Source organism: Muscardinus avellanarius (genome assembly GCF_963383645.1).
Source record: "Muscardinus avellanarius genome assembly, chromosome: 19".
Taxonomy (NCBI): domain Eukaryota; kingdom Metazoa; phylum Chordata; class Mammalia; order Rodentia; family Gliridae; genus Muscardinus; species Muscardinus avellanarius.
This window is the reverse complement of record NC_137805.1, coordinates 23,512,077-23,538,313: the sequence shown is the minus strand read 5'-3', so window position 1 is coordinate 23,538,313 and position 26,237 is coordinate 23,512,077. Positions and strand designations below refer to the sequence as shown.

Here is a 26,237-nt window from a genome sequence, read left to right as displayed (position 1 = left end):
AATATTTATTTCTATAACTTGATAGCAATTTATTTTAAAAATACTTTCAAAGTATAGTTACTTTTTCTGTATTATCCCTTTTATTTATTCCTTCAGATGATCTACATTTAGGTAACACAGCATTATCCACTCCATCTTCTGATAGTTTTGAGAGATCAGTCTTTTCTGCAGAACTTATCATCTGCAATGGTGGCTTAATTCTTCTTCTTTGTGGTGTTGCTAAAAGGGAGACAAAGGATGGGGTTATTTTTCCTTTTCTGTTATGGAGGTATTTTTTCAGATGAGAAAGATAAGAAAGGGAACTTCTAGGTCAATCCCCAGGCTCTTGGCTTGAGAGGAGTATGCAGACATGGATGCCATTTACCAAGACAAGAAGTGGAGGAAAAATCGTGTCAGGGAGGGTAGGAAGATGAATTAATTTTAGGACTCTTAAGTTTAAGGAACCTGTGATACAGTTGGCAATCGTTCTGTAGGCAACTAGTTTTTGGAACAGAGGTCAATATTAAATTGTCATGAAGACGAAGACTTTATTTAAAGCAATAATATACAGAATCACTATTGTTTTTTACTTCTACTTAACTCTTAGTATGTGCCAGGCATTGCCTAAATTCTTCAGAATGATTCCTTGTTGAAGAAATTATTTTTATTTAATTCTCTAAACTTGATGAAATAGGCTGCCCTATTATAGAAGAAAAAATACTGGTTCTAAACTTAGCAAGAGGATACTCTGCACAAAGTACAAACTGGGAGTAAGGAATGAAGCAAAAGCAACCTGATGAATTCAGTGTTTAGCCACTACATTTATGCTGCCTTGTGCTTAACTTAAGATACATTATTAATGTTGGATGTTCATAGCTTGAAAACTCTTCCTATCTCAATGCCTATTATATCTTTCTTCCAATTAGAAGGAATTTGTGATTCATAGTTTAACAACTTTAATATTCTCAACTTATTCTCTAAGTAAGTTATGTCCAGAATTTTCTTGAATTAAAAAAATGTCTCCTTTATAATATTTGTTAAAACCTTTTGAGACCATAAAACTTACATGTGTTGGTTAAAAGTATTGGACTTCTCACAGTGTATCTGTCTGAACCAGGAACAATCATTGATGCTTCAGACATTTTCCTTTTGCTAGGAGTTATCTTAAACCATGAGAAACAACCACATTAAATACACATTCTCACTTCAAATTCAATATACTACAATTTTATTCATAACATTTCTGCCTTGACTACATGCAAAAGCTGTAAGCTTTAAAAAAATAAACAGCACAATATCTAGAAATTTATGTTTTAAGATGACTTCAAAGGTTTTATCCTCAGGTTTGGCATTAAATAAGTAGCCCAAACAAAAAATATTGTTTAAAACTGTATTTATAGAATATCTAGACAATACAGTACTTTAACATACTAACTGAAAATATTTTATCATATTTTATCATTATTAACTTTAGCTGACTAATGATTTGCAATTTCCTATATCATTTTATGAGAATGTATACATGTGTAAAATTATTTTGAATAATTTCATATTGTTAGGTATTCTTAAAAATTTTCACACAGTTTTGAAAAATGAATAAATAATCTGTTCAAACTAAACTGCCTTTGGCATAATGTAGTTATAGGCATTCAGACAGTAGATCCAGTAAAGATTTTTAGTTTTCCACATCCTTCTAGAGTAATTTATAAGAATAAAAGAAGCAGATAATCAGAAGTAGGAACTAGAGGGGACAGGGACAGGAGTTTCAGACACACTGGATAAAGGGATAGGAAAGGTGTTTTGTTAAAAAGGGATGTGACCCTAAATCAGAAGAAAGAATGATAGAAATAGGTATGTATATGGAATTTTTCTAAAAGAAATTATAATTCTCAGTGGCATCGTGAACAGGTTAGAAAATGTCTGAAATAGCTAATCCTTATTGAAAACTAGTAGGCATTTAATAATATTGTTGTGTTTTCTGAGGTCTAAGAATCTGTGTGTGTGTGTGTGTGTGTGTGTGTGTGTGTGTGTATTTCACTGGGGATTGAATCCAGGGTGTTCTACTTCTGAGCTACAACCTTAGCTCTATTTTACTTTTTGTTTTGAAAAGTCTCAATGCATTTGAGGCTACACTTGAACCTGTGATCCTCTTGTCTCAGCCTCTAAAGAACTGTCATTAGTGTGCATAGCATTGTTAGTAAGCACCAAATATAATTTTGACATAAAGACTCTAAAGTTATCTTTTATGATCTAACTGTCTAAGTGAATTTTAAATTTAATTGAAGACACAAGACTGAAGGAGCATAATATAAACATATCAGAATGTATGGAAGAACCGGGCATGATAGCTCACGCTTATAATCCCAGTACCTGGGAGGCTGAGACAGAAGGATCACGCAGGTTCAAAGTCAGCCTCAACAGCTTAGTGAAGCTCTCAGTAACTTAATGAGACCCTGTTTCCAACAAAATATAAAATAGGTCTGGGAGTGTAGCCTGGAGGTAGAAAGCCCCTGGGTTCCACCCCAGTACCACAAATAAAAAATGTATGAAAAAGCCTATAAAAGATATAGTTGCTTAATAGTGATTAATACAATTTGAAATAATCAGATAAAATTCAATGAACACATAAATATGAAAGAGACTTGCAAATGTAAGTTCTACTTTAGCTTAAAAAGGAATCGACAATGTTGATGAAGACAGACTTACAGGAAAGAACGGCATGGTATGCAGACAGTGAGCGATCTAAGGAAAGTGGGGAGTACGTACTACAATCGTAAACAGAGCAATAGTCAAGAACAGAGACAAGTTAGAATCAGCAAAATAAACAGAGATCAGGAAGCTTTTTGAGCAAAAGAATGCTATCAGGATAGAGACATTTAAGAAAATCATTGGTATACCAAGGCTAGTTCAGAGGAGGAAGCAATGGTGCGCAAGACCAATCAGGGGCTACTCCAGTAACCTCTGTGCGCTCAGGTGAGTAAAGGTAGAAGGCATATGGAAGGAAGCATGTGAGAGCCGCCATGAAAGGGTAATCACTGCCAGCTTGGTTCTAGACATGGGGGAGAAAACGCAGTTAGCAAGGATACTGCCAGCAAGATGAATGGGGGTGTTACTCAAGTACAGGAGTAGATGCAGACTTGAGGCCAAAGAATAAAGTATTTGAGGCCAGACTTCAGTTGAGGCCTTGGAGAGATACAGAGGACATCTCAGAACAAAAAGGAGAGCTGCAGCTATAGAACTCTGACGACAAGTCTGGGACATTTCAAGAACTCACATGATGCACACTGAGGAAGCTCTGCCAGAAAGAAGACAGCAAGGCGTTCGGGAACGGTGGGGAGAGAAAGCATCTCTGAGAAAGTAACGGCAGCAGAAAGAGAATCAGGAATCTAGAGTTGAAAAGGGAGTTAAGAAAGGCAGAACTGTCACCAATGTCAACTGTCACCGCAAGGTATGGAGAGGAAGACCGGGAATCGGTTCTCCTCGGCACGGCCTGGAGGAGGTCTCTGAGAGGAAGAGGAGGAGGAAGCGGAAAGCCCGGTTACTTCCCTTTCTTTTCTCAGACAGGTCAGTGGAAGAGTATACATTTGCATCACACATTACAGCCAAAGGAAAGACAGACCAGAAAGGGCACGTGGAAACCAGGAACTATTCTTCTGTGTCTACCTTGGAATTTACAAATGTCTAGTATACCTTGTCCTGACTCCCAAATCCACATATATATGCAATTTACTAAAATACTCTCTTTTGTGTTGGTATTAGCAAAAGGTAGGCAGAAATGAAAGTGTGATTTATCAAGGCCATTAATATATAAATTCTAGATTTTTTTCTGAACTTAACGTATAACAGTGATTTGACTATGGCAATTCAATAAACAACTATTTTTACCCCATATTTACCTCCAGCTGACTATTTTTTATGTCTCCTTGGTTAATATTTTTTATGTACTTTGGAGGTTTAGCAAGTTCCTTTGGGGGGTTAGATTTTTCTTCAACTGCTGAAAATTGACTTTCTGGCACTAGAATCTGCTGGAGAATGTAGAAAATCTATTTTTTTAACTGTAAACCATAGAAGTTCTCAGAAGCTCACTGGATGTCTTAACAAAGCTGCTACATCTCCCGTTTTTACAAATGTTGCTCCTTTTCCTCTTCTATCCACATGCTAAGTTTTGCAAAGTGACCCAACAAAAAGTACCCAGTTTAGCAAAAGGCTTTGTCATTAGTGGAAGAACACATACTTCTAATTTTTAAAGTTACCCAAATTGGTGTTTAATCAATAACTCTCTACTTTAGTACTTTTTTTTTTTTTTTTTTTTTGGTGGTACTGAGGTTCCTGGAAGCCCTTCTACCTCTGGGCAACACTCCCAGACCTATTTTATACTTTTTTAAAATTTGGAAACAGGGTCTCTTAAGCCAGAGCGGCTGGCTTCGAACCTGTGCGATCCTCTTGTCTCCGCCTCCCAAGAACAGGGATTACAAGCGTGCGCCACCATGCCCGGCTCACTAATAACTTTATAAAAATCATATGTATTTTATTAGAGTATCACTGATATTGAGAGTATATCACTGTCAATATCACTGTCTTTAACTGATTATTTACCTAACATAAACTTCACTACTGTGCTATTATTTAGTGTTAAATTTTGCCCAATGATAAAAAGCAAATAAGTCAGAGACTTACCTGTGACCCACTTGCATCAAAAAGTATATGTAGGGATGTTTTGGCAATGGAAATACCTTGTTTTCTCGCAAATTCCTAAAATCCAATTCAAAGGAATATCATTTTCCTCATCTTCTTTCCATTCAATGCTATTATTTTCTCCCTGCTTTCTTTCACAATTGCTGAATTATCTCAAATTATTACTTTGTATACATAAATATCTATTCCTAGAGAACTTCAATTATTTCCCTAGAACCACAGTCTCCTTAGTTCACCGTTTTGGTCCTTCCACAAGGGTTCCTCACAAATCCATCATGTGCTATTCTTCAGCATAAATGAACTATACTAACTTTTTTTTTAACAGAACATTTTCCTAATATGCCAGATGAGTGGCTACCTTAGATTCTCATTAAATAATATCTGGCTTATGATGGCTCTCACGGTCGGGGAAAGCATCTTGTCGAAATCCTGTTCTTCGTGTTTAAAGGCCATTTCAAACCCCCCACAATGACTTTTCCCCTAGACCAATTAATTACTTCTTCTAAGGTATCATTTGTATAATTCTCAGAATGTTTGCTATTTTGAAAACCATGCTTTGTTGTCTAATTTCATTTTTAAAATATGGTAGAAATTCAATAATGTTTTATGTAGCTGCTAATTATGTCATTTGAGATATTTTCGAATATGCTTCTTAAAGGATATGGCTAATGGGCTAATGGCTATTCCATGGATCAAATTTAAGGAACCATGTCATTTAAAAAATGTCATTTAAAAATTCTAGAATGGAAATAAAAGCAGTAAAACTGGGTTTCCTGAATTATGAAAAAGGTAAATGTTTATTTAAAAAGATCTTAAAAAACTTACCCTATACTTATCTTCACCAAAAATTTTTTTAGCCACTTTAGTGATTTCTAATGATGCATCAAAATATAAAAACAATTCTTTCCCTTCTCTTTTACCAATTTTTATTATATTATTCAGAATTATAGTCAGTAGCTTCTTTGATTCTCTCACTGTATAAAAATAAACCACATTGATGAGTTTATATTGATCTCACTCAAATAAACTATAAGAAAAACATAAAGAATGTCAATTGAAAGTAGTTGAATAAAAATTCAAACCTTTAGAGTTGAACAATGTTTAATAAACTTTGGAAGTAACTATCCATGTAGACAAATCAATTTATCTTTCAGAGTCTCAGTGTCCTTATAAGTTACTAAATAATGTCATAACTAATGAGATAGAGGTCAGAATAGGTTTTGGGCCCTAATAGATTCTTAATAAAATATTCCTTAAGCACAATCTGAAAAAGATATTTCTTAATTAAAAAAAGCAAACAGAAAATCACTTTAATTTCACAGAATTACTAAATTTCTAGGTATAAAAATCTATTCAAACATTTCTATCATCTACAGTTATTATAAATATATCGATAATAAATATTTGATAAAAATTTGTCTGAAAAATGTGAGATAAGATATTCCTTCTCCTCAATGAAATTGTCAATCCAGAAAAAAATATTCTGTAAGCACAGGTTTGTAAAGAAGTATTTACACTCTATCCTCCAGAAAAATCATAAAATATTAGTTGGCAAACCAGTTGATTTGTTTGTATTACTGACTAAACCTCCAGCCCCGGGGCCATCATTACTCCTATTCTACCTTTGGTGGGGCTTCTGTTGTTGGCTGAGAAGTCTCCACACCAGCCTCCAGAATATATACTGGGGCAGAAGGAAGACATCCTGAGGGAGAACAACCACATAAAATAGGGATTTTTTTTTTATCAATCTATTTTGTTATTCCCCTAAAATGTAATTTCTATTCCAGATAATAAAAATCAAGAAGAGAATTATAAAAAATAAGCATAGTACCTTCAATGCTATACATCTGTACTTTTTCCTCAGGCATAGTGACTGCTTCCCACTGATGGTCCTTAAATTAAAAATAGATTCTGATCATAAATAATTTATTCCTGATTTTAAACTTCCTTAAATATCAACTTTGTTATATAAAGTATAAAAATATTTTACTAATATTTCTAAGTGTTCAGTTTTTATATTCATGTTCCAAGAATTAACATAATACACGTTACATTTGTTTGCTCTTAAAAGGAAATACTTTTATAGTTTCTTACTGTTAAGCATAAAAGAATGAGCATAATATTAGAGGACACCTTTTTAAAAAGGTGACCAAATTCTTTTATCCTTCCCTTTGAAATATTTTGTGAAGTCAAACTCATTCCTCAGTTTCTACTGCTACTACCTGTCTTAAGACCTATAATCATGATGCTCATAAAAAAATTATGAATAAATAACACCATTTATCACCACCTGTTGATGTCAATTTTTAACAGAATATCTCTATACTTGAGTATCTGCTTTTTTTTTTTTTTAATAATGTGGTACTGGGGATTGAACCCAGAGCCTAATGCATGTTAAGCACACATTCTACCATTGAACTACATTCCCAGCCCTTACAGCTTTCTTTAGATTCTAAAGTTAATAAACTTTGTTTGAATATAAAATTTTATGTCACTAATGTAATTTAGTTCTAAAAAGATTATGCTAAGTATTAAAAATTAGTATTTTTTCTGTTACAATAAAACATCAGAAACACTTTTTTCTAATTATCTTAGTAAGTTACTGTGCTAGCTAATTAAAACTATAAGAGCTATCATTATTAATTTTTAAATTTTTTATTAGTGCATTGTATTCATACATAATAATGGGGTAAAAAAAAAAACACTTGTGTAGACATAGATGTACATATCACCCAGCCAGCCTCCACCCAGTCCCCACTTCACTCCCTCCCCGTCCCTCCCTCCCATACTTGGTTTAGTGGTTGACTTCGATATGAATAAATATATCGTGTGCTTTAAAGAGTTTCCCTCTTCCCCACTCCCATCCCCACCCACATTTAGGTTGCCTTATTTGCTCCTCTACAGGATCTCCTTTTTCACCTGGAGTTTCTCCTATGATCCCTTTCACCCTAGCTTTCACATATTAGGGAAAGCATCTGATTCCTTACTTTTTGCGACTGGCTACCCTGAGATTTCACCTAACTCCATCTAGAATGGCAATCATTCAAAACACAACAACAAATGCTGGTGAGGATGTGGAAAAGTGGGAACTCTAAGACATTGTTGGTGGGACTGCAAATTAGTGCAACCACTTTGGAAAACAGAATGGAGAATCCTCAGAAGAATGGGAACAAATGTAACATTCAATCCAGCAATACCATCTCTGGGTATCTACCCAAAAGAAAGGAAACCAAACTACCAAACTAATGCACGTGTATCTACGTCCATAGCTGCACAATTCACTACAGCCAAACTATGGAACAGCCAAGATGTCCATCAACAGATGACTGGATTACAAAACTGTGGGATATGTACAGAATGGAATTTTACTCAGCCATATCACTATTATATTAAAGGAATAAATAGAAAATATACACAGAAAGGTAAATTAAAAGTTTTATAAATATATATGTATAGAATAATACAGAGAAAATCAAGCTTACATCATTATCTCCAGCAATGTAGAATGACAGAGTATGGCTTCCAAGATTAAAATCAATCCAAAATTCCTCAAGTTTTTCATCTGATGGTATTTGCAGCTAATAAAACAAGCATATAAAACTAGTATATAATGTTTAAAATGAAAATAGAAAACTGTTATCATGTTACATTCATGCCTGATTGTTTTATCTTAGTTGGCTTTATTTTTTATCCTAGAATCTGGCAATACTATGTCCCATAGAAGAGAAATGACTCCTGAAATTTTTTTTTAAAGAAAAACAGTACAGTTAGAGAAGGTAAAATAAGAGAATATGCAAGTGTAACATTTAATTACATTTAGAAAACAATAAGAGGAAATGCCATATCAATATTTTACACAGAAATTAGTTGGCTTCCAAAAATCACAAATATTCTAAGGGATAATGAAGGCTGAAAATCTTAGTTTGAATATCTTCATGAGAGACAAATCAATAACAGACATAACTAAGGAAACAGGAGGAAATATGGAGAAGTCCGTCCTTCACAGTTCAGTTATTCTTAGCCACACATATGCTCACTACTCAGGATTTCCCTGGTGTCACTCTCATGTATGCGATATAAGACCAGCTATATTTGTATGAGTCTTAATGTTTCATCAGTTTGTAACCCATAATTTACTTGACTCTTCTATCGAAACTCATCCAATAAAACAATGTTAAATTTCATACTTACCTCATATTCATCAAGAAATGCTGACAAACAAGGAAATGTAAAAACCCTAAAATACAAAAAGTGGTTTAAGAAAAAGCTAAGTAAGCTTTGACAGCATAATATTGTCTAGTCATAGAAATTATGCCTAGAGTCAAGGGGAAATTACTCAGTGGTCATAACGTTTTAAATAAAAGTATATCTATTACTTTTTTAAACAAGAGTTTAATGCCATCCCATTTATTAATTCTTGTTTTAATTTGCTGAACTTTAAGAGTCTAAAGAGAAAGCATGCAGAGAGATTTGATAGAATAGTCATCTATCAAAGAAATAGCTGGAAGATTGTTGCCAGCTGTTTCTTTGATAGATGACTAATATTTAGAACATACAAATTATTTACAAGACTTAACACTAAAAAAACCCTAATAACTCAATCAAGAAGTGGACAAAGAACTAAATAGACTTTACAAAAGAAATACAAATGGCCAATACATACATGAAAAAATGTTAAATATCACTAGCAATCAGGGAGATGCAGATTAAAACTACATTGATATTCTATCTAACCCCAATTAGAATGGAAATCCTCAAGAAGTCAAACAATAATAAATGCTGGTAAGGATGTGGGGATGTAAGAACTCTTCTACACTGTTGGTGCGAATACAAATTAGTACAGCTGCTATCGAGATCAGTGTGGAGATTACAGAGAAAACTGAGAACAATTCCACTATATGATCTAGCTCTACCACTCCTGGCTATATTTTCAAAGGGACTGAGATCAGAATACTACCATAATACATACATACATATATATATACATACATACATACATACATACATACATATATACATCTTTATAAAAGCACAATTCATAATAGCCTAATTATGGAATCAACCCAGATGTCCATCAAGAGATGAATGGATTTCAAAATTGTGGGATATACATACAATGGAATTATACTTAGCAAAAAGAATTATGCAATTTGTAGGAATATAGATGGACCTAGAGAACATTAAGTTGAGACTAGCCAGTCACACAAAGTGAAGGGTCATATGTTTTCTTTCATATGCAGGGGCTACGGAGAAACCGGGATACAGGGGGAGTTTACATTATGGAGGAGAAACCCCAGTGGAATGAGGGAGGTGGTTGTGGGGGGTTAATGAGGGAAATACTTCTACTGACATTATATACATATGTGAGAGTACCAATGCCAGTCTCCCATCTTGTATGATAAGGGGCGTGGAGAGGGAGCTGAGGGAAAAGCCCACCAAGAGCTGTGTGCATGTGTGTCACCATCACTGTGAACTCTAGGATGTAAGGCTATAATGAACCAATAAAAAAATTATCTAGAGGAAATCACACTCCCCAAAAAGGTATTTGGTAGATAAAAATTTGTTTAGGAAAGAAAAGCATATTGCTTTGAGGATACTATTCAACCTATCATTTTGACTAAAGTAATTATATAAAAAAATTTTGTGTGTACTATCAAATATGAGCAGAAATTCCAATTTTCATTCATATTACTAATGCAATGAAAATTTCTATAGGACTTAGATAAGAAAAGAAAGGTGAATAATTTTGCAAACAAAAAAGGCTAAATTCTTAGATTGATTTCATAGTATATACTATTTTAAACACTAAACAACTCTTTTTATCTTCACAACAAACATATGAGGTAGGTATTACTAATATTCTTATAATATTGGTAGGAAAACTAAGGTAGTAGGTTATAACTAACTCTGAAGATTCAACATTATTAACATAAATTTGATAAAATATTTTCCTCAAAAAGTCCAAAACTTTAAAGCAAGGCCAGTAGAAGATTATTTTATACTACCAGGATGGTAGTTTACTAATGATACTATGTAAGATATTGTTTTAAGTTGAATACCCAAGCACACTTCGCACTCCAACATAATAAAGAAAGTTACTTTGATAAAAGTTGGACACTGGGTGCTCCCCTTTGAGCTCTACTTCTTGGATCAGCAAATGGTTGTGTGTGTGTTACATTTACCTTCTTTTATCTCCAAGAATACCATTCACAAGGTTGAGAAATATCCTGCAGTCCTAATTTTAGAAAGAGAGGAAGACCTTTAAAATTATAATTAAATAAGAACATTTGTTTTTTCTGTTATTTTAATACTACTTACTGTTTCAAAATCCGAGTCTTTAATCCCTTTAAACGCATTAGCAATAAAATCCATTGAAAACCAGCGATGTGCCAATTCCTGTCTTTGTTTTTCTGTGGTCATTCTACATAAAGCTTCCAAAATTCCTACCTGCAAGTCATAATCTATTAAAAAAAGATAATCAATGTGTGATTTGAAATTAATAAAATTAAGTTATAAAAGCCCATGGATTTTACAAGGTATTAGGAAAAGCAAAAGAATAATGAAGATAGTAGTGCAATCTATCCATTTCTGCTATTTTCCTCATATGGATTAGAGATTTCTCATCACCAAAGTAATTCAATCAGCCTAAATAGCAAGTTTTTTGGGTTTTTTTTGTTTTGTTTTTTTTTTTTTTGGTGGTACTGGGGTCCCTGGAAAGCCCTTCTACCTCCGGGCTACACTCCCAGACCATTTTTATATTTCTGTTTGGAAACAGGGTCTCCTAAACCAGCGCGCACGGCTGGCTTCGAACCTGCGCGATCCTCCTGTCTCTGCCTCCCAAGCGCGGGGATTACAAGCGTGCGCCATCACGCCCGGCTAGCAAGTTTATTAATAGAAATAAGACTAAAAGAAAAAAGCTTTAAAAGAAATTGTTAAATATTCATAGGCTACCATTTCATTATTATTAGTATAAGTTGCAAAATAATTTGGGTAGCACATAAATGTTTTACTTTTGTGTAACATGATGTTTATAGTTATCCCAGAGTACTTTAAACCATGCTTTTTTAGTAAGTACATATTATTATTAGCTTTATTATTTAGTAAATTTTATTTTAGTAAATAACTATCAAAATTTGTTCACAGGAAATTTAGGAAATAAAGTTTAAGTTCTCTTGGTAAACATAGTTAAAAATGTCTTTGATCCCAAGAATATTATGAAAAAAATGTTTATGGTGTTCATTAACAAACATATCAAAGTCAATCACTGGGCCAAACATGAGAAGGAGAGAGGGGGAGGAATGGGGCGGGAATTGGGGAAGGGCTAATTGGGTGATGTGTGCATGTATGCCTCTACCATCTTGTACTCCATTAAGATGGATGACTACAATGCACCAATAAAAAAAATAAAATGTTTGGACTGTTATAGCATGTAATGGCATTGAAGCAAACTTATAGCGGTATAAATTATTTGCCTTCTAATTAATGAACTTTATTTTGATGTTATCTATAATTTGACTTTATAGTTTGAAGGTGCTCTTTAACTATGCTATATAATTTGAGTGATTTCTAAATTTTTGGTATTTTTGCTTTGGATTTAATAAGTTTCATAAATGTCAAAGAAAAAAATGAAATAAAACCAAAGAAAGAAAGCTGCATTAAAAAATAAAAATAAATTTAAAAAATATTAGACCTAATTTCACAAAATACCATTTAAGAAATTTCTTAGTGTAAGTAATTTGGTTTTACTGCCAATGAAGCTACTTATTAAATTACCATTAGCCACAAATTGTATTCATCTAGCTCCTATTAATTTTGTCCTAAAGATACTATTATTGTAATTTTAAAATGACCTGATTTTATATAAAGTTCCTAACTTCTTCACATAATCTCATCCCATTACAATGCTAATATCATTTTTACTAAAATAACATATACTATTCATAAATTTGAAATAATTTCAAATCTTGAAAAGATAAACTTACCTCCAATATCTAAAATCCTTTCTCCCATGCTACTCCTGTGAATTAAAATAACAGATTATATACTGAACTAGTATCAGCTTAACAGAAAATTCATGCATTCTGGAAAGAGGATGAAACTCACTAATATAATTGCCCATTAGAACTGAGTTTTGTAGAAAATATATGCATATATCATATTAAAAATATACGAATAAGCCGGGCGTGGTGGCGCACACTTGTAATCCCCGCGCTTGGGAGGCAGAGACAGGAGGATCGCGCAGGTTCGAAGCCAGCCACGTGCACTGGCTTAGGAGACCCTGTTTCCAAATAAAAATGTAAAAATAGGTCTGGGAGTGTATCCCGGAGGTAGAAGGGCTTCCAGGAACCCCAGTACCACCTAATATATATATATATATATATATATATATATATATATATGTATGTATGTATACACACACACGAATATGATTTATTTCAATTATTTTATTTATTTATTTTTGGCAGGTCTGGGAATGGAACCCAGGGGCATTCAACCTCCAAGCTACACCCCTTGCCCTATATTTTATTCTTGAGTTTGAAACAGAGTCTCACTAAGTTGCAGAGGGCCTCACTAAAGTAGCTGAGGCTGTCTGTGAACCGCGATCCTCAGGTCTCAGCCTCCCAAATACTGGGATTACAAGTGTGCGCCACCACGCCCGGCTTATATTTCAATTATTTAAGACAAACTTGTGGTTGTCTTATTTAAACAACAAGTAAAAGCAATATAGTATAAATTATTACATGAGATTCAAGATTTCTTGGTTAGAAAGTATTTTCCTGGCATCTTGAGGCATTTTGTCAAGTATAGCATTCATTTTTTTTAAAGCCTAGAAAAGAAAAAAGATAATAAATTAACTATATTCAGTAAAACATTAAGCATTTAGATAAATAGGCACATAAGCTTAGAAGTCTAATTTTTCTTAATCACTGCATTTTATGCATGAAATAGACTAGATCTAGGAAAGAATATTAAGTATAAAACAGTGACTATGAAATTACATAAGCCACAGGATACAACATAGTGAATATGACTTCTGTACTTAAAGAATTTAAATCCTTTGCAGAATGACAAATTTATTCTTATCCTAAAACTCAAGAAGCCAAAAAAATGTTACCTTATTTTGTGATGAATATATGTGTGTACATTTATGCACAAATATAGGTCATCTGGGCCTTTATAAAATTAAGGATTCCTAACATCTACAAAGTATATTTATTTAATATACACAAATAAACACATTATTAATTGTAATAAGCATTTAGGAAATCTGTCAGGCAATGACTTATTAAGACAACAGAAACATACTTAAGAAAAAGTACCTTTTAATTTGATAAATTAGTATTAAATTTTTATTTTTAAATTTTTAGGGTTTAAAAGACAATAAAATTACTTTACCTCCTGCTGAATACAAATATTAACTCTTGAATCAGTAACCAGAGCACAAATTTGAGGTATGAAACTTTCCACTACTTGCCTTTTACCTAAATAAAAATGTTATTAATAAAATTAACTTAAATCATTTAAAAGGCAAATTTTTCTTATATGAATTAACAGAAAGGAAGTACTAGTAGAGTGCTGAAGAATGCCAACTTTCTGGGCCTGAGGAAGCAAGAAATATCCCAGACCTAGCTTCTCATTTTAGGCACACTTCAAAGAAATACTAGGCTTTTTTTTTTTTTTTTTTTTTTTTTTAGATGAAGTAAATATAGTTCCAAAGCGGAAACTTTCATTTAAGGTGGTTTTTTTTTTTTAAACTAGTCTCAATTTTTACTTATACCTCAGAAATTCTAGTACTAATTAAAAATAATAATTTGAGCTATTTTCAAGTTAACCTATTTTCAAAGATGAGGCTTCACCAAAACTAAATATATTCAGTTTGGTACATGCTGTTTCATAATGCAAATTTTAAAGATAACTTCAAACAATAAAATTATTGCAACATCAAACATGACCTTTGAAAGTGACTACAGTGAAAAAAATGTTCAGATTTAAAGATCTAATGATTTACTTTAAAAATCATAGGCATAACTTTACAATTGCTGTAAATAATGTAGGACTGTTTTTTTCTCCTAAAAACTTGAGAATTTAGACTTATCTGTTATGTTAATTGCAAAGAAATTAAATGTAGCATTAACTATCATTTGTATTAATAGTTCATTTAAAACCTTTTGGCTCTGAAGGCAGCAGTTTTTTTTTTATAAGTTATTTACCTGCCTTGATTACTATTCTGGAAGTTTCCCTCAACCAATACAAAGGTAAAATAACTTTATTCTCACTGTTTGCTACAAGACACTTGCTAACCATAAGAGAAAGGATAAGTTCTATAATGGCTTCACACTCCATTTACTATAAAAAATTGTTCCAGCAGATCCAAGGCTGGCAGTATACAGCACACAAACTAAATCAAACAAACCCATTGCCTCTTCTGTGTCACTACTGTAATCATTGGCAAGCCATCTGTGCAAAATGTTTGAATGTGTCATGTTTAATTGAGCCAGTAGTACCAAAGGTGAACTCCATTCACGCTCATGACTTAGACACATCAGTTACATGATTTTTGTTGGAAACAGAAGCTGAGCATCCTACTTGTCCCTAATGCATGACAGTCCAATGGCTTAACAGTGGTACAATTTTATTGTGGCAGTTTTGATACTCAGGGAGAAGTCTAAAACTTTCCTGAACAAGAATGTCACTTGTCATCCCAGCATTTGGGAGGCTGAGACCAGAGGATCACGGTTCGCAGACAGCCTTAGCTACTTAGTGAGGCCCTTTGCAACTCGGTGAGATCCGGTTTCAAAATAAAGAATAAAAAAATAGGGCAGGGGGTGTAGCTCAGAGGTCGAATGCCCCTGGGTTCCATCCCCAGACCCGCAAAAAGTTTTCAATTATTTTTATTACATACTGAACAACTTTGATAATTATCTTTGCAGCATTGAGAATGTTACTTAATGAATTGAACCTCAAATTATAAGACAACTAGTGGCAGGTAATACGAGTCATACTAAGCAAAATCTTTACTTTGTTTTATATACATCCCAAAATGTCAAAATATAAGGCACAAAGCAACATTTCCATTCCCACATAAATTTAGAGGGGATGTATTTTTTCTAGGATCTAACTACAGGTTCATCCAGCATTTTTGGACCTTGCTCTAAGCACAAAGAAAATTTCCATGTTTCAAAAAAGTTGGGGAGCCAGGCGTGGTGGTGCACGATTATAATCCCTGTGCTTGGGAGGTGGAGACAGGAGGATCGCACTGGCTCGAAGCCAGTCTTGCTAGCTTAAGAGACCCTGTTTCCAAATAAAAATATAAAATAGGTCTGGGAGTGAAGCCCAGAGATAGGAGGGCTTCCAGGAACCCCAGTACCACAAAAAAAAAAAAAAAAAAAAAAAGTTGGGCAATTGAGGTGCTTCTCCATAGCTTTTAACTAGAAGCTATTTATGTGTAATATAATTATATTCTAAAATGCAAGTATTTAAAAAGGAACCAGGCAATTATTTTAATGGATTATAAAGTGATAAATATGCTCACTTAAATCATGCTCCTGAATCACTATCAATTTTTGGCATTATTTGCTTGAAAAGACACTTTCTAATATAATATACATCGACTCTCATTATAAAGATCAACAAATGAATATTTATAATAAGCTTTGAAACCAGGAATCAGTAATTCTGAATCCTAATTTTGTGAAATATTACCCCCTCAAAAATAATATTAAAACTAGTATACCTGTTCCACAAAATTATTCTCAATTATTATATCTTCAACTATATTAATAGAACATAATGGTCACAATTTTATTTTGCCTGAATGTCTGAAATTTGCTATCTGGTTCTTTACAGAAAATGTTAGTTTCCTAAACTAGGTAGTGAGTGTCTAATATTAGGAAAATATTATAAAAATTAAAAAATTAAGCAGGTGTGGTGTCACACACTTATACTTTGTTATTAAAATAAGAAATGGTCCAAACTATTAAAAACTTTTTTTTTGGGTACTGAGGATTGAACCCAGCAATTTGGTACTGAGGATTGAACTCAGTGCTTGGGAGGCTGAGACAGGAGGGCTGCAGATTTGTACCTAACCTCGGCTACTTAGTGAGCCTTCTACAACTTAGTGAGACCCTGTTTCAAAAACAAAGAATTAAAACTAAGGCTCGGGGGATAGCTTGGAGGTAGAAAGCTCCTGGTTTCAATCTTTAGTACCGCAAATAAATAATTTAATTAAAATTATACTAATATTCTAATGGCAAATTATTGTTCCAAAAGAAATAAAATGTTTATTTTACCTTCATTATTGATGTCATGTATGGCCTAAAAAATACAAAATTATATTTTATTATAAACCATAAACAAATAGTATTAAATGGCAGATTATTTCTAATTATTTAGTTTTTATTAATGAACTATTGAATCATATTAATCAGTATAAATTATTTATACAATTGAAATAGACTAATCAAACCAAATCACTATCCAGTTTTCTAGTGGCAGAGTTTTCTAGTGATCAGTGTTTCTAAGAACAGAGCATACAAATTGTTTCCTAAATAAACACATGCTTTACAACATCAATTAATGTGATTTTTACCATCAAAAGATCAAATATGTCTTCTATCAAATTTATTATGGCTTCATCTTTTGAATTTCCTCGACTTAGAATAATCTCCTTGGTTTTTTCAAACCAGGCAGCCATGTAAAATAAGAAATGTACATATTAGATACTTTGAATTCTATTTAATAAATTAAAAGATATACCTATATTTGTATAAACAGTAAACTTAGAAATAAACACACATTAAAAGTACAAATTTCAATATGTTATAAGATAAATTTATACTTTCAAACTTTGTTTTTACTTCTTGGCTAATTCATTCCATTCTATCATTGTTTAAGATGGGAATGAATGAAGTTAATTCCTGGTAGAATATCCTTATTTCCCCTTTCAATTCCCAGTGTAGATACATTTATTATAATAGGTTGAAATAAATGATCATAATTTAGATCGTTTTGCCAGGCGTAGTGGCGCACGCTTGTAATCCCCGCACTTGGGAGGCGGAGACAGGAGGATGGCACAGGTTCGAAGCCAGCCGCACTGGCTTAAGAGACCCTGTTTCCAAATAAAAAAGTGTGAAAATAGGTCTGGGAGTGTAGCCCGGAGGTAGGAGGGTTTCCAGGAACCACAGTACCACCAAAAAAAAAAAAAAAAAAAAAAAATTGATCAGTTTGTTATTATTACAATTTGAAAAGTACCTTAATCAATTAAGACATTTGTATATATATATATATATATATATATATATATATCCCAATGATTGTACTAGGTACTAATTATTCAGAAATCAATAAAAAGACATAAATCAACATCCTATATTTTATTATGGGAGAAAGAGAGTAAACAAACCAAAACCAAAAATAAAGTTAGTTATTAAAGAACGAAAGAAAATAAAAATTTCAGGGAGTCTTGTGACCTTAAGTTCACAGGATTATCAATGAGCTTGTGTAGAGTTTCCTTATGATCTTTATCTCTAATATATACCATAAATTATAAACATATTTTTATTCTTAAAGCTTTATATAAAGCTCCAAAATTAGCTAGGCATGGTGGTGCACTCCCGTAATTCATGGTGGTGCACTTGGGATGCTCGGACAGCACGATTGCAGGTTCAAGGCCAGCTTTACCTGGTCTTAGTGAGACTGTTTCAAAAACTCAAAAATCAAAAGGGATGGGGGTATATCTTAGATGCAGAATGCTGGGTTCAATCCTCAGTACCAAAAAAAAAAAGTTTTTAATAGTTTGGACCATTTCTCATTTTAATAACAAAGCATACCTTGTATCATATTTCCCTCACATTTTACATACTCTATACTTATCTTTTGGACTAGTCCTTGTTTTATCATGGTTAAAAGTCCAGTTTGTCCCAATATATAAATATTTTTGGCACATCTTCCAACAGAAGTGAAAATGGTTGAAGTAGTTTGGATATCCTTTTTATTAAGTTCCTAAAATGAAAAGTATACATTTAAATGTCTGCAAACAACAGAGCAGGGAGAGCACTGCGCTAAGTAAGCATTCTACAGCTACCCCACTCACCAGCAGATCAGCGCAGCCACCCATCCCGAGCGTGACAGACTCGGAACAAATGACTGCACAGACTCAAGGAAGGCTGGAGACCAGGAGGCAATGAGCCAGTTCAGTCCCCTCTGAGATGCCCGTGTATTCTAACTGTGAATCCAGGAAGTTCTTACTTGGACTTTCAAATTCATAACTCCACCCTGTGTAAGAGGAAAGCCTGCCATTACCCAGCATGCACCTTTGTCCAGCGTTAAAATGTCTCAGCTACACTAAATCAAGTGAAGGATTTGGGTAATGGTGGGATTTGCTTTACTTTCAAGAGCACCAAGGTGGTTTGTTTCATATCAAGAACATGCTGATAGATTGAAAAATAGATCACACTGCTTAAATAATTTGCTTGTTTTACCAGCTGTTGGTTGCTTAAAACATAGTAAACTATTTTCCCCCGGTTTATATAACTTAATAATGGTAAGCTTCTGTAAATACAGTTTTTGTATATTTTCGTTGAGAAAGAAGAGCTCAATGTGTTAAAATTCTTCAAAAACTAAATAAATAAGCAAGTAGTAAAATAAAATTTATTTATAGAATTATAAGCAATCTTGCCTAAACTTATTTTTCTAATGGACTACTTCTTTCTAGAAAATAAAATCATATTTTAATAATTTTAACAACCATTAACAAAGGTGAACACTTACCCTGCATATAAGGCCATCCAGCTTGTGCAAAAACCGTTTGCTGCACTTAATCTTCACATCTTCACAAATATCAATTTGTAAAAGTGTTTTCAAAGGTTTAAAATCATTTTTTCTTAAAGCATCATCAATGCATTTTTCCAACTGCTAGAAAGAGACAGTTAATGGCACCAAAATTAGTCACCTCTTGAAATCTAGATTTGAGAATTGTTTTCACATGAAAACTCTTAAATGAACTCAAAATTCACTTCATTTAAGAAAAAATCCTACCTAGTACTAAGTAACTGAGTCAGAGACTAATTTTCTTTGATAACAAGACTGCATAAATTTAAAAAATATTCTCTAATGTTTCAAATTCATATGTTTTAATGCTAAAGTCATCATTATGTTAAGCACAACAAAAACATGATAAAAAGTAAAAGTCTCCATCAACAGATGAAAGGACTGCAAAATTATGGGAAATACACACAATGGAATTCTACTCAGCTATTAAGAACAAAATCGTGTCATTCGCAAGAAGATGGAAAGACCTGGAGAACACTAGTTAAGTGAGCGCAGCCAAGCACAGAGAGAAGGGACATGTGTTTTCTCTAATGTGCCCAACCTAGGGAGCATTGGGGAGACCAGAGGGACTCCAGGTAGTGGAGGGGAAACCTCAGCAAAGCTAGAAGAGAAGGAGAGGAGAGGAGGAAAGCTGAGGTTGATTAATGGAGGAGCTCCATCTGAATATGTGTAAAAGGATGAATATAGCATGGTCAACCTGGACACTCATTGTTGGGAGGGAGAGGAAGAGAGGGCACCAAGCACCGTCTGAATGCATGTCATTTTCATTATGTTCCAAATAAAAATAAAAATACATTTAAAAAGTAAAATCAACTTTATATTAACTAATAACATGCTGGATAAAAGACCAGCATATTTGGCTACCAATTTTTAATGGATTTATTTATTTATTTATTTTGGTGGTACTGGGTTTTCTGGAAACCCTTCTACCTCCGGGCTACACTCCCAGATACCTATTTTTTTATATATATTTTTATTTGGAAACAGGGTCTCTTAAGCCAGCAAGGCTGGCTTCCAACCTGTGTGATCCTCCTGTCTCTGCTTCCCAAGCCTGGGGATTACAAGCGTGCCACACCAGGCTTAATGGGATTTTAAATTGCAAAGAAATTGCATGAGAAAAGACAAAAGTACCTTTAGAAAGTAATACTAAACAATATAATTTAACAGTACATTTATACAATATTTATAAAGCCTTTACAAAACCTGGCATCCAGCTATTAAAATATAACTCTGTAGTGAGTTTTGAGACTACGGTTTGATCACTACACAGATTTGATGGTAAACTGCAAACATACTAAACAGATATATTAAAATCCACTCCTGCTGGGTGTGATGGCGCACACTTGTAACCCCCGTGATTGGGAGGCGGACACAGGAGGATCCCCCAGGTTCAGAGCCAGCCTCTCTGGCTTAAGAGACCCTGCGTTCAAATAAAAATGTATAAAATAGGTCTGGGAGTGTAGGCCAGGGGTAGAAGGGCTTCCAGAAACCTCAGTACCACTAAAAATAAAAATAAAAATAAATAAATTCACTCCTTATCTAAATGTAATGATCTTACTTGATAAAAAGTTTATTTTAAAATGTTTACACATAATACATTAATCATTGCATAGGACTTTTCAAAGTAAAAGGTTTACAAAAAAAGCATTGTTGATACTTTATAAATATTTCTAATATGGCTTTTGAAAACATACCTATTCAACAAATAAAAGGACCATTTCATGAAAACTTTGTCACTGCTAAAGATTATAGCACTGAATATCTTCAATTATACAAAAAGTGATTTCAAGACTTAAAATGCTTCCTTCTTGCCTAGGACTACATACCTGGAGATCTGGTCTTATTGGCATTTTGACTTCATTTAAAAACTGCAGGACAAGACAAATACCTATAAAATAAAAAAATTCTGTATCTTATGATGTTTCATGTATTTAAAAAAATTAGCACACATAAACATTGCTGCTTATACCAAAGGCAAGAAATGTTTATATTCCTCATTGAATATTTTTCATACCTGTTTATCAAATTACACCTATATTCATTTACATTTTTTGTGTGTGTGTGTGTGTGGGTCTGGGGATGAAATACCCAGGGGCATTTGACCTCCGAGCCACACCCTCTGCCCTATTTTTTATTCTTTATTTTGAAACAGGATCTTACTGAGTTGCAAAGAGCCTCACTAAGTAGCTGAGGCTGTCCGTGAACAGCAATCCTCCGGTCTCAGCCTCCCAGATGCTGGGATCACAAGTGTGCACCACTACGCCCAACTAAATTACACATCTATTCAAAGACATTTGTAAGATAAAAGTTAAAAGATCATTTACTCAAACACTTTCTTTTTTATAGATTATTTAGTGTCAAAAGTCTCACCCAAAAAGTACAAAGATAGTAAATGAAAGAAACCACCCTCACCAGTGATTCCCACTATACTTGTTCCATCTTTAGGAACCAGAAGAAAAATAGCCATGTATTAATATGTAAATGAAAATTAGGCTATTAATAAATTATTTAGGAAGGGAAGAGCATACAAATCTATTAACAAGGAGCAGGACCAACTAGAACATATAAATACAAAAGGGGTGAAGATAAGGAAAACACATGTAGTACATGTGTACGCCATGAAGTATTATTTCCTAGTAATGTCAACTGTCCCTTGTTTCTCTTTGTATTCCAATTTATGGCTCTGGATAACACTACAAAGTAGTGAACTGTAATTTGCAACAGATGCAAATGTTGACTGCGGAACATTCTGAAGTACTAAGCAATTCATATGACTGCTAAAGTTTAGATTTGTAGACCTAAACTTCATAAACATGACATGGAGGACTCTTTACAGAGGTAGTGTCAATTTTCAAGAAAAGGGGAATCTCCAAGTGTCCCAAGTAGCTAAGTAGGCCAAAAAGTCAGAAGAGATCCAGAGAGTCATTTGCTGTTCTTTGGGGGTCACTGTGTTCCTGGAGGATCATAAGCTAAACTTTGTAGTCCTTAACAGGGCATGTTCCTATTTCAAATGCTCATATAAAGTTTCTCTCCCTCCTCCAAAAGCTCATTTGCTGCTGGGACCTGACCAATGAACTATGACCCACAGTCACATGTAAATGTCAACCAATCAGGACCTTGTATTTTTCTCATTTACATAAAACTGACCAACCAGTATTGAGCATGTTGACATCCCTCATTTGTCCAGTGAAAACCTGGTCAACTGTTCCTTATTTAAATCAGCTCTTTTCATGCTTAAAAGGCATTTTCATTTTGTACCTGATGCCACCTCTCTTGGTTTGCAAACTGTTTTTGTCTTGTTTTGTTGTTTTTTGCCTTAAATATCTTCCCAGTGAATTTTTTTTTAACAGCAGTTACCTGGTAGTCAACAACTTGTATGTAAAAAAGCTTATTGTTATTAAATAGCAAGATTTAATTATTTAAAAATAATTTCAGTGTTATAAAATATTTTATTTGAAGTTACTATTAGGGATTATAATTATATTTTTTTTATTTTATTGTGGTACTTAGGTTTGAACCCAGAGGCATTCTACCTCTGAACTATTCCGAGCCTTATTTTATTTTTTATTTTGAAATAAGTTGTCACGAAATTGCAGAGGGCCTCACAAGATTGCTGAGGCTGGCTGAGAATCTACCATCCTCCTGTTTTTTTAGGTTCCCAAGTACTGGGATTATAGGCATATGCCACCAGGCCCTATTGAGAATTTTAATATTTCAGAAAAATTTTAAGGACACTATTTTTTATACCTAAAGGTTTTTTAAAAATATACTCAGATTGGCATGTTTTAAATAAAACTATATATTGTTTTAATCTTTGGATTGTTATTGCCTATTGAACATAAAATAAGTCGATTATGGCATAGTGGTTTTTAATGAAATCATGTATAGAATATATAGTGATTTATAGATTATACAGATCTTTATTACTTATGTTAGAAAATACAAAGGAAAAGGAACATGGTTTGACAGCAAGAAACAGGCTTTATTTGGGAGAAAGCCTAGGAGGGAGTACCTGCCCAGGGAGAGAACCCACAAGAGTCAGAAAACTGCTTTCTTTTAGACTAGGGGCTTTTATATGGGGTTAGGAGTGGGGTATGGGTGAAGGAACAGTAAAGTCATTTTTTGGTATATCTGAGGTCGGGCCATATCTGGTAAGGTCCTTAGTTGGAAGGCTGAGTGATGGTTAGGGGTGTTTTTCTTTGTATTTGTACCATTTCTGTTTCTTTAGTGTGGGTTTTGGGTGGCCTTTTGCTCGAGTCCACAGAGCCTACACTTTCCCCCAAACTGTCAGCCCATTATCAAATATTCATAATATGTACATGCAGTTATCTTAGATATTATATCAATATTCAGTCATTAAAAAATAGCCTGACATTTTTATTTTCTATTTTGTTGCAGTGAAAGTGTATCTGTGAGCTGGGTGGCTCATGCTTGTAATCCCAGCATTAGGGAGGCTGAGACAGGAGGATTGCGGTTCGTGGACAGCCTCAGCTACTTAGTGAGGCCCTTTGCAACTCAGTGAGACCCTGTTTAAAAATAAAGAATAAAATATAGGGCTGGGGTGTAGCCCGGAGGTTGAATGCTCCTGGGTTCCATCCCTAGTACTGCAAAAACAGAAAAAATTAAAAAAGAAAGTTTATTTGTGAAACTGGAGACTGACACATTTTATTTCACAATTTAAAAACCCAACTTAATGCCAGGCGTGGTGGCGCACGCTTATAATCCCCGTGCTTGGGAGGTGGAGACAGGAGGATCGCGCAGGTTTGAAGCCAGCTGCACTGGCTTAAGAGACCCTGTTTCCAAATTTAAAAAGTATAAAATAGGTCTGGGAATGTAGCCTGGGGGTAGAAGGGTTTCTAGGAACCCCAGTACCACAAAGAAAGAAAGAAAGAAAGAAAGAAAGAAAGAAAGAAAGAAAGAAAGAAAGAAGCCTGGCTTAAAACTTAAAATATGTTGCAAAGGTCTCTATTTGTATTCTTTCCCTAGAGCCAGGCTTATCCTCATCTAACTTTTTTGCCATCATGAATAAAACAATTGGAAGGTTTTTTTTTGCTTTGTTTTTACAAAATGCTCTGAGATATGACAAGAAGCACAGAATTATGGCCAAGAGACACATTAAGCTATCAAGATGATTTTAGTTTGTAGTCTAAATTTGCATGAAGTCAACTGAGGAAGAAGGAAAGTTAGTATCTATATAGGTAGAGTTTGTGCGTGCGTGTGTGTGTGTGTGTGTGTGTGTGTGTGTGTATGTGCGTGTGTGGTGCTGGGAATGGAACTCAGAGGCTTTTTACCTTTGGGCTACACTCCCAGACCTATTTTTTAAAATTTGGAAACAGGGTCTCACTAAGTTGCTGAGAGCCTCACTAAGTAGCTGAGGCTGGCTTTCAACCTGCTGGATCATCCTCTCAGCCTCCCAAGTAGTAGGATTACAAGCGTGTGCCACCCCGCCCGGCTAGGTGGTTTTTAAAGTAAGAAAAAGAAACTGAACAATCCAGTTACACACAAGCCAAAGTTGAATGAATATGGGTTACAAGAGAGCTAACAATAGCTCGACCTGCAACTGTATCAAACCGTCAAACATTGGCCAGTAAACCGGAAAGCAAACGCTAGAAGGAAACAAAGTAATCCACCTGTTTTCTCACCATCGTGAGAAACCATTTAAAACATCTCTTGGAAGCACTATGGAACCGAAGGACCTGGGAAATCCACAATCCAACAACAGTCTTTCAACAAGAGAATGGTGCCCTGTGTCGAGCAGGATTGAATAGGTGGATTTACTTAAAGGATCGGCAAGTGAAAGGGAGAACTAGAGAAAAGAGACGTATATAAGCAAGCAGGTCGAATGGCTCAAGCTGCCTACACACTCTCCCTAGACAAAGGAGGCACAGGGTTTTTTTTTTCCTTTTTTCTTTGTCCATTTGCTTGTTTGGGTACTGAGGATTGAACCCGGGGCGTTCTACCTTCAAGCTACGCCCCCACTCCCAGCTCATTTTTTTTTCCTTTTTCTTCTCAGCTAGGTTGCTGAGAGTTTCACTACATCGCTGAGGCTGGTCTCCAACCTGCGATCCACCTCCTCAGCCTCCCCAAAACTAGGATTGCAGGGGTGTCAACCACGCCTGGCTCTCCAGCTTTCTAAAAAATAAAAATAAACTGGATAGATAAATAAAATAAATAAATATTTAGAGGATTGAACCCAGGGGCATTCCACCTCCGAGGGCTACGCCTTGGCCCGACTTTATACATCTATTTTGTGGCACTGGGGATGGAACCCGGGGCCTTCTACCTCCGAGCCACACCCCTGGCCCTAGTTCATATTTGTACTCCGAAACAGGGCCACCCTGAGTCGCAGAGGGCCTCACTAAGTGGCTGAGGCTGGCCGCGAACCTGTGACCCTCCTGTCTCAGCCTCCCAAGGACTGGGATTAGGACCCCGACGCCTGGCTTATTCTTTAATTTTTTTTTTCACTTTATGATTATTTTTAAAATTTGAATCACGGTCCGAGCGGGCGAGGCCGGCCTCCAGCCGGGTCCTCCCGCCCCAGCCTCGGGGTCGCTGACGCGGCGCCGCCATCGCCGGCGGCCGTTACCTCAACGGCTCCCTCGCCCAACGGTCAGGCCGCCGCCATGGCCGCCCGCGCCCGCCCGCCCGCCGTCAGCTCGCCCGCCCCGGCCGGGCCCCACCTGCGCGCGGGCCGGGCCCACGTCGAGCCCCGGAGCCGCCGCCGCCGCCGCCGC

General features: G+C 34.9%; 1 protein-coding gene across 1 annotated transcript in view; it reads right to left on the bottom strand.

Annotated features, from left to right (window-relative positions):
• SYCP2 (synaptonemal complex protein 2) overlaps positions 1-21,353 on the bottom strand; it is a gene marked incomplete at both ends in the record, with an annotated part of 46,555 nt that extends 25,202 nt beyond the window's left edge. The window contains 19 exons of the mRNA XM_080716476.1: positions 62-219; positions 1,046-1,142; positions 3,254-3,274; positions 3,876-4,001; positions 4,657-4,731; positions 5,500-5,648; positions 6,506-6,566; positions 8,157-8,252; positions 8,866-8,911; positions 10,857-10,909; positions 10,993-11,135; positions 12,657-12,691; positions 13,416-13,501; positions 14,071-14,156; positions 16,965-16,989; positions 17,264-17,364; positions 18,543-18,675; positions 19,444-19,587; positions 21,330-21,353. Coding sequence (XP_080572602.1) covers positions 62-219; positions 1,046-1,142; positions 3,254-3,274; positions 3,876-4,001; positions 4,657-4,731; positions 5,500-5,648; positions 6,506-6,566; positions 8,157-8,252; positions 8,866-8,911; positions 10,857-10,909; positions 10,993-11,135; positions 12,657-12,691; positions 13,416-13,501; positions 14,071-14,156; positions 16,965-16,989; positions 17,264-17,364; positions 18,543-18,675; positions 19,444-19,587; positions 21,330-21,353 — 1,659 coding nt within the window. The remainder of the gene's footprint in view (positions 1-61; positions 220-1,045; positions 1,143-3,253; positions 3,275-3,875; positions 4,002-4,656; positions 4,732-5,499; positions 5,649-6,505; positions 6,567-8,156; positions 8,253-8,865; positions 8,912-10,856; positions 10,910-10,992; positions 11,136-12,656; positions 12,692-13,415; positions 13,502-14,070; positions 14,157-16,964; positions 16,990-17,263; positions 17,365-18,542; positions 18,676-19,443; positions 19,588-21,329) is intronic.
• Positions 21,354-26,237: the final 4,884 nt, after the last annotated feature.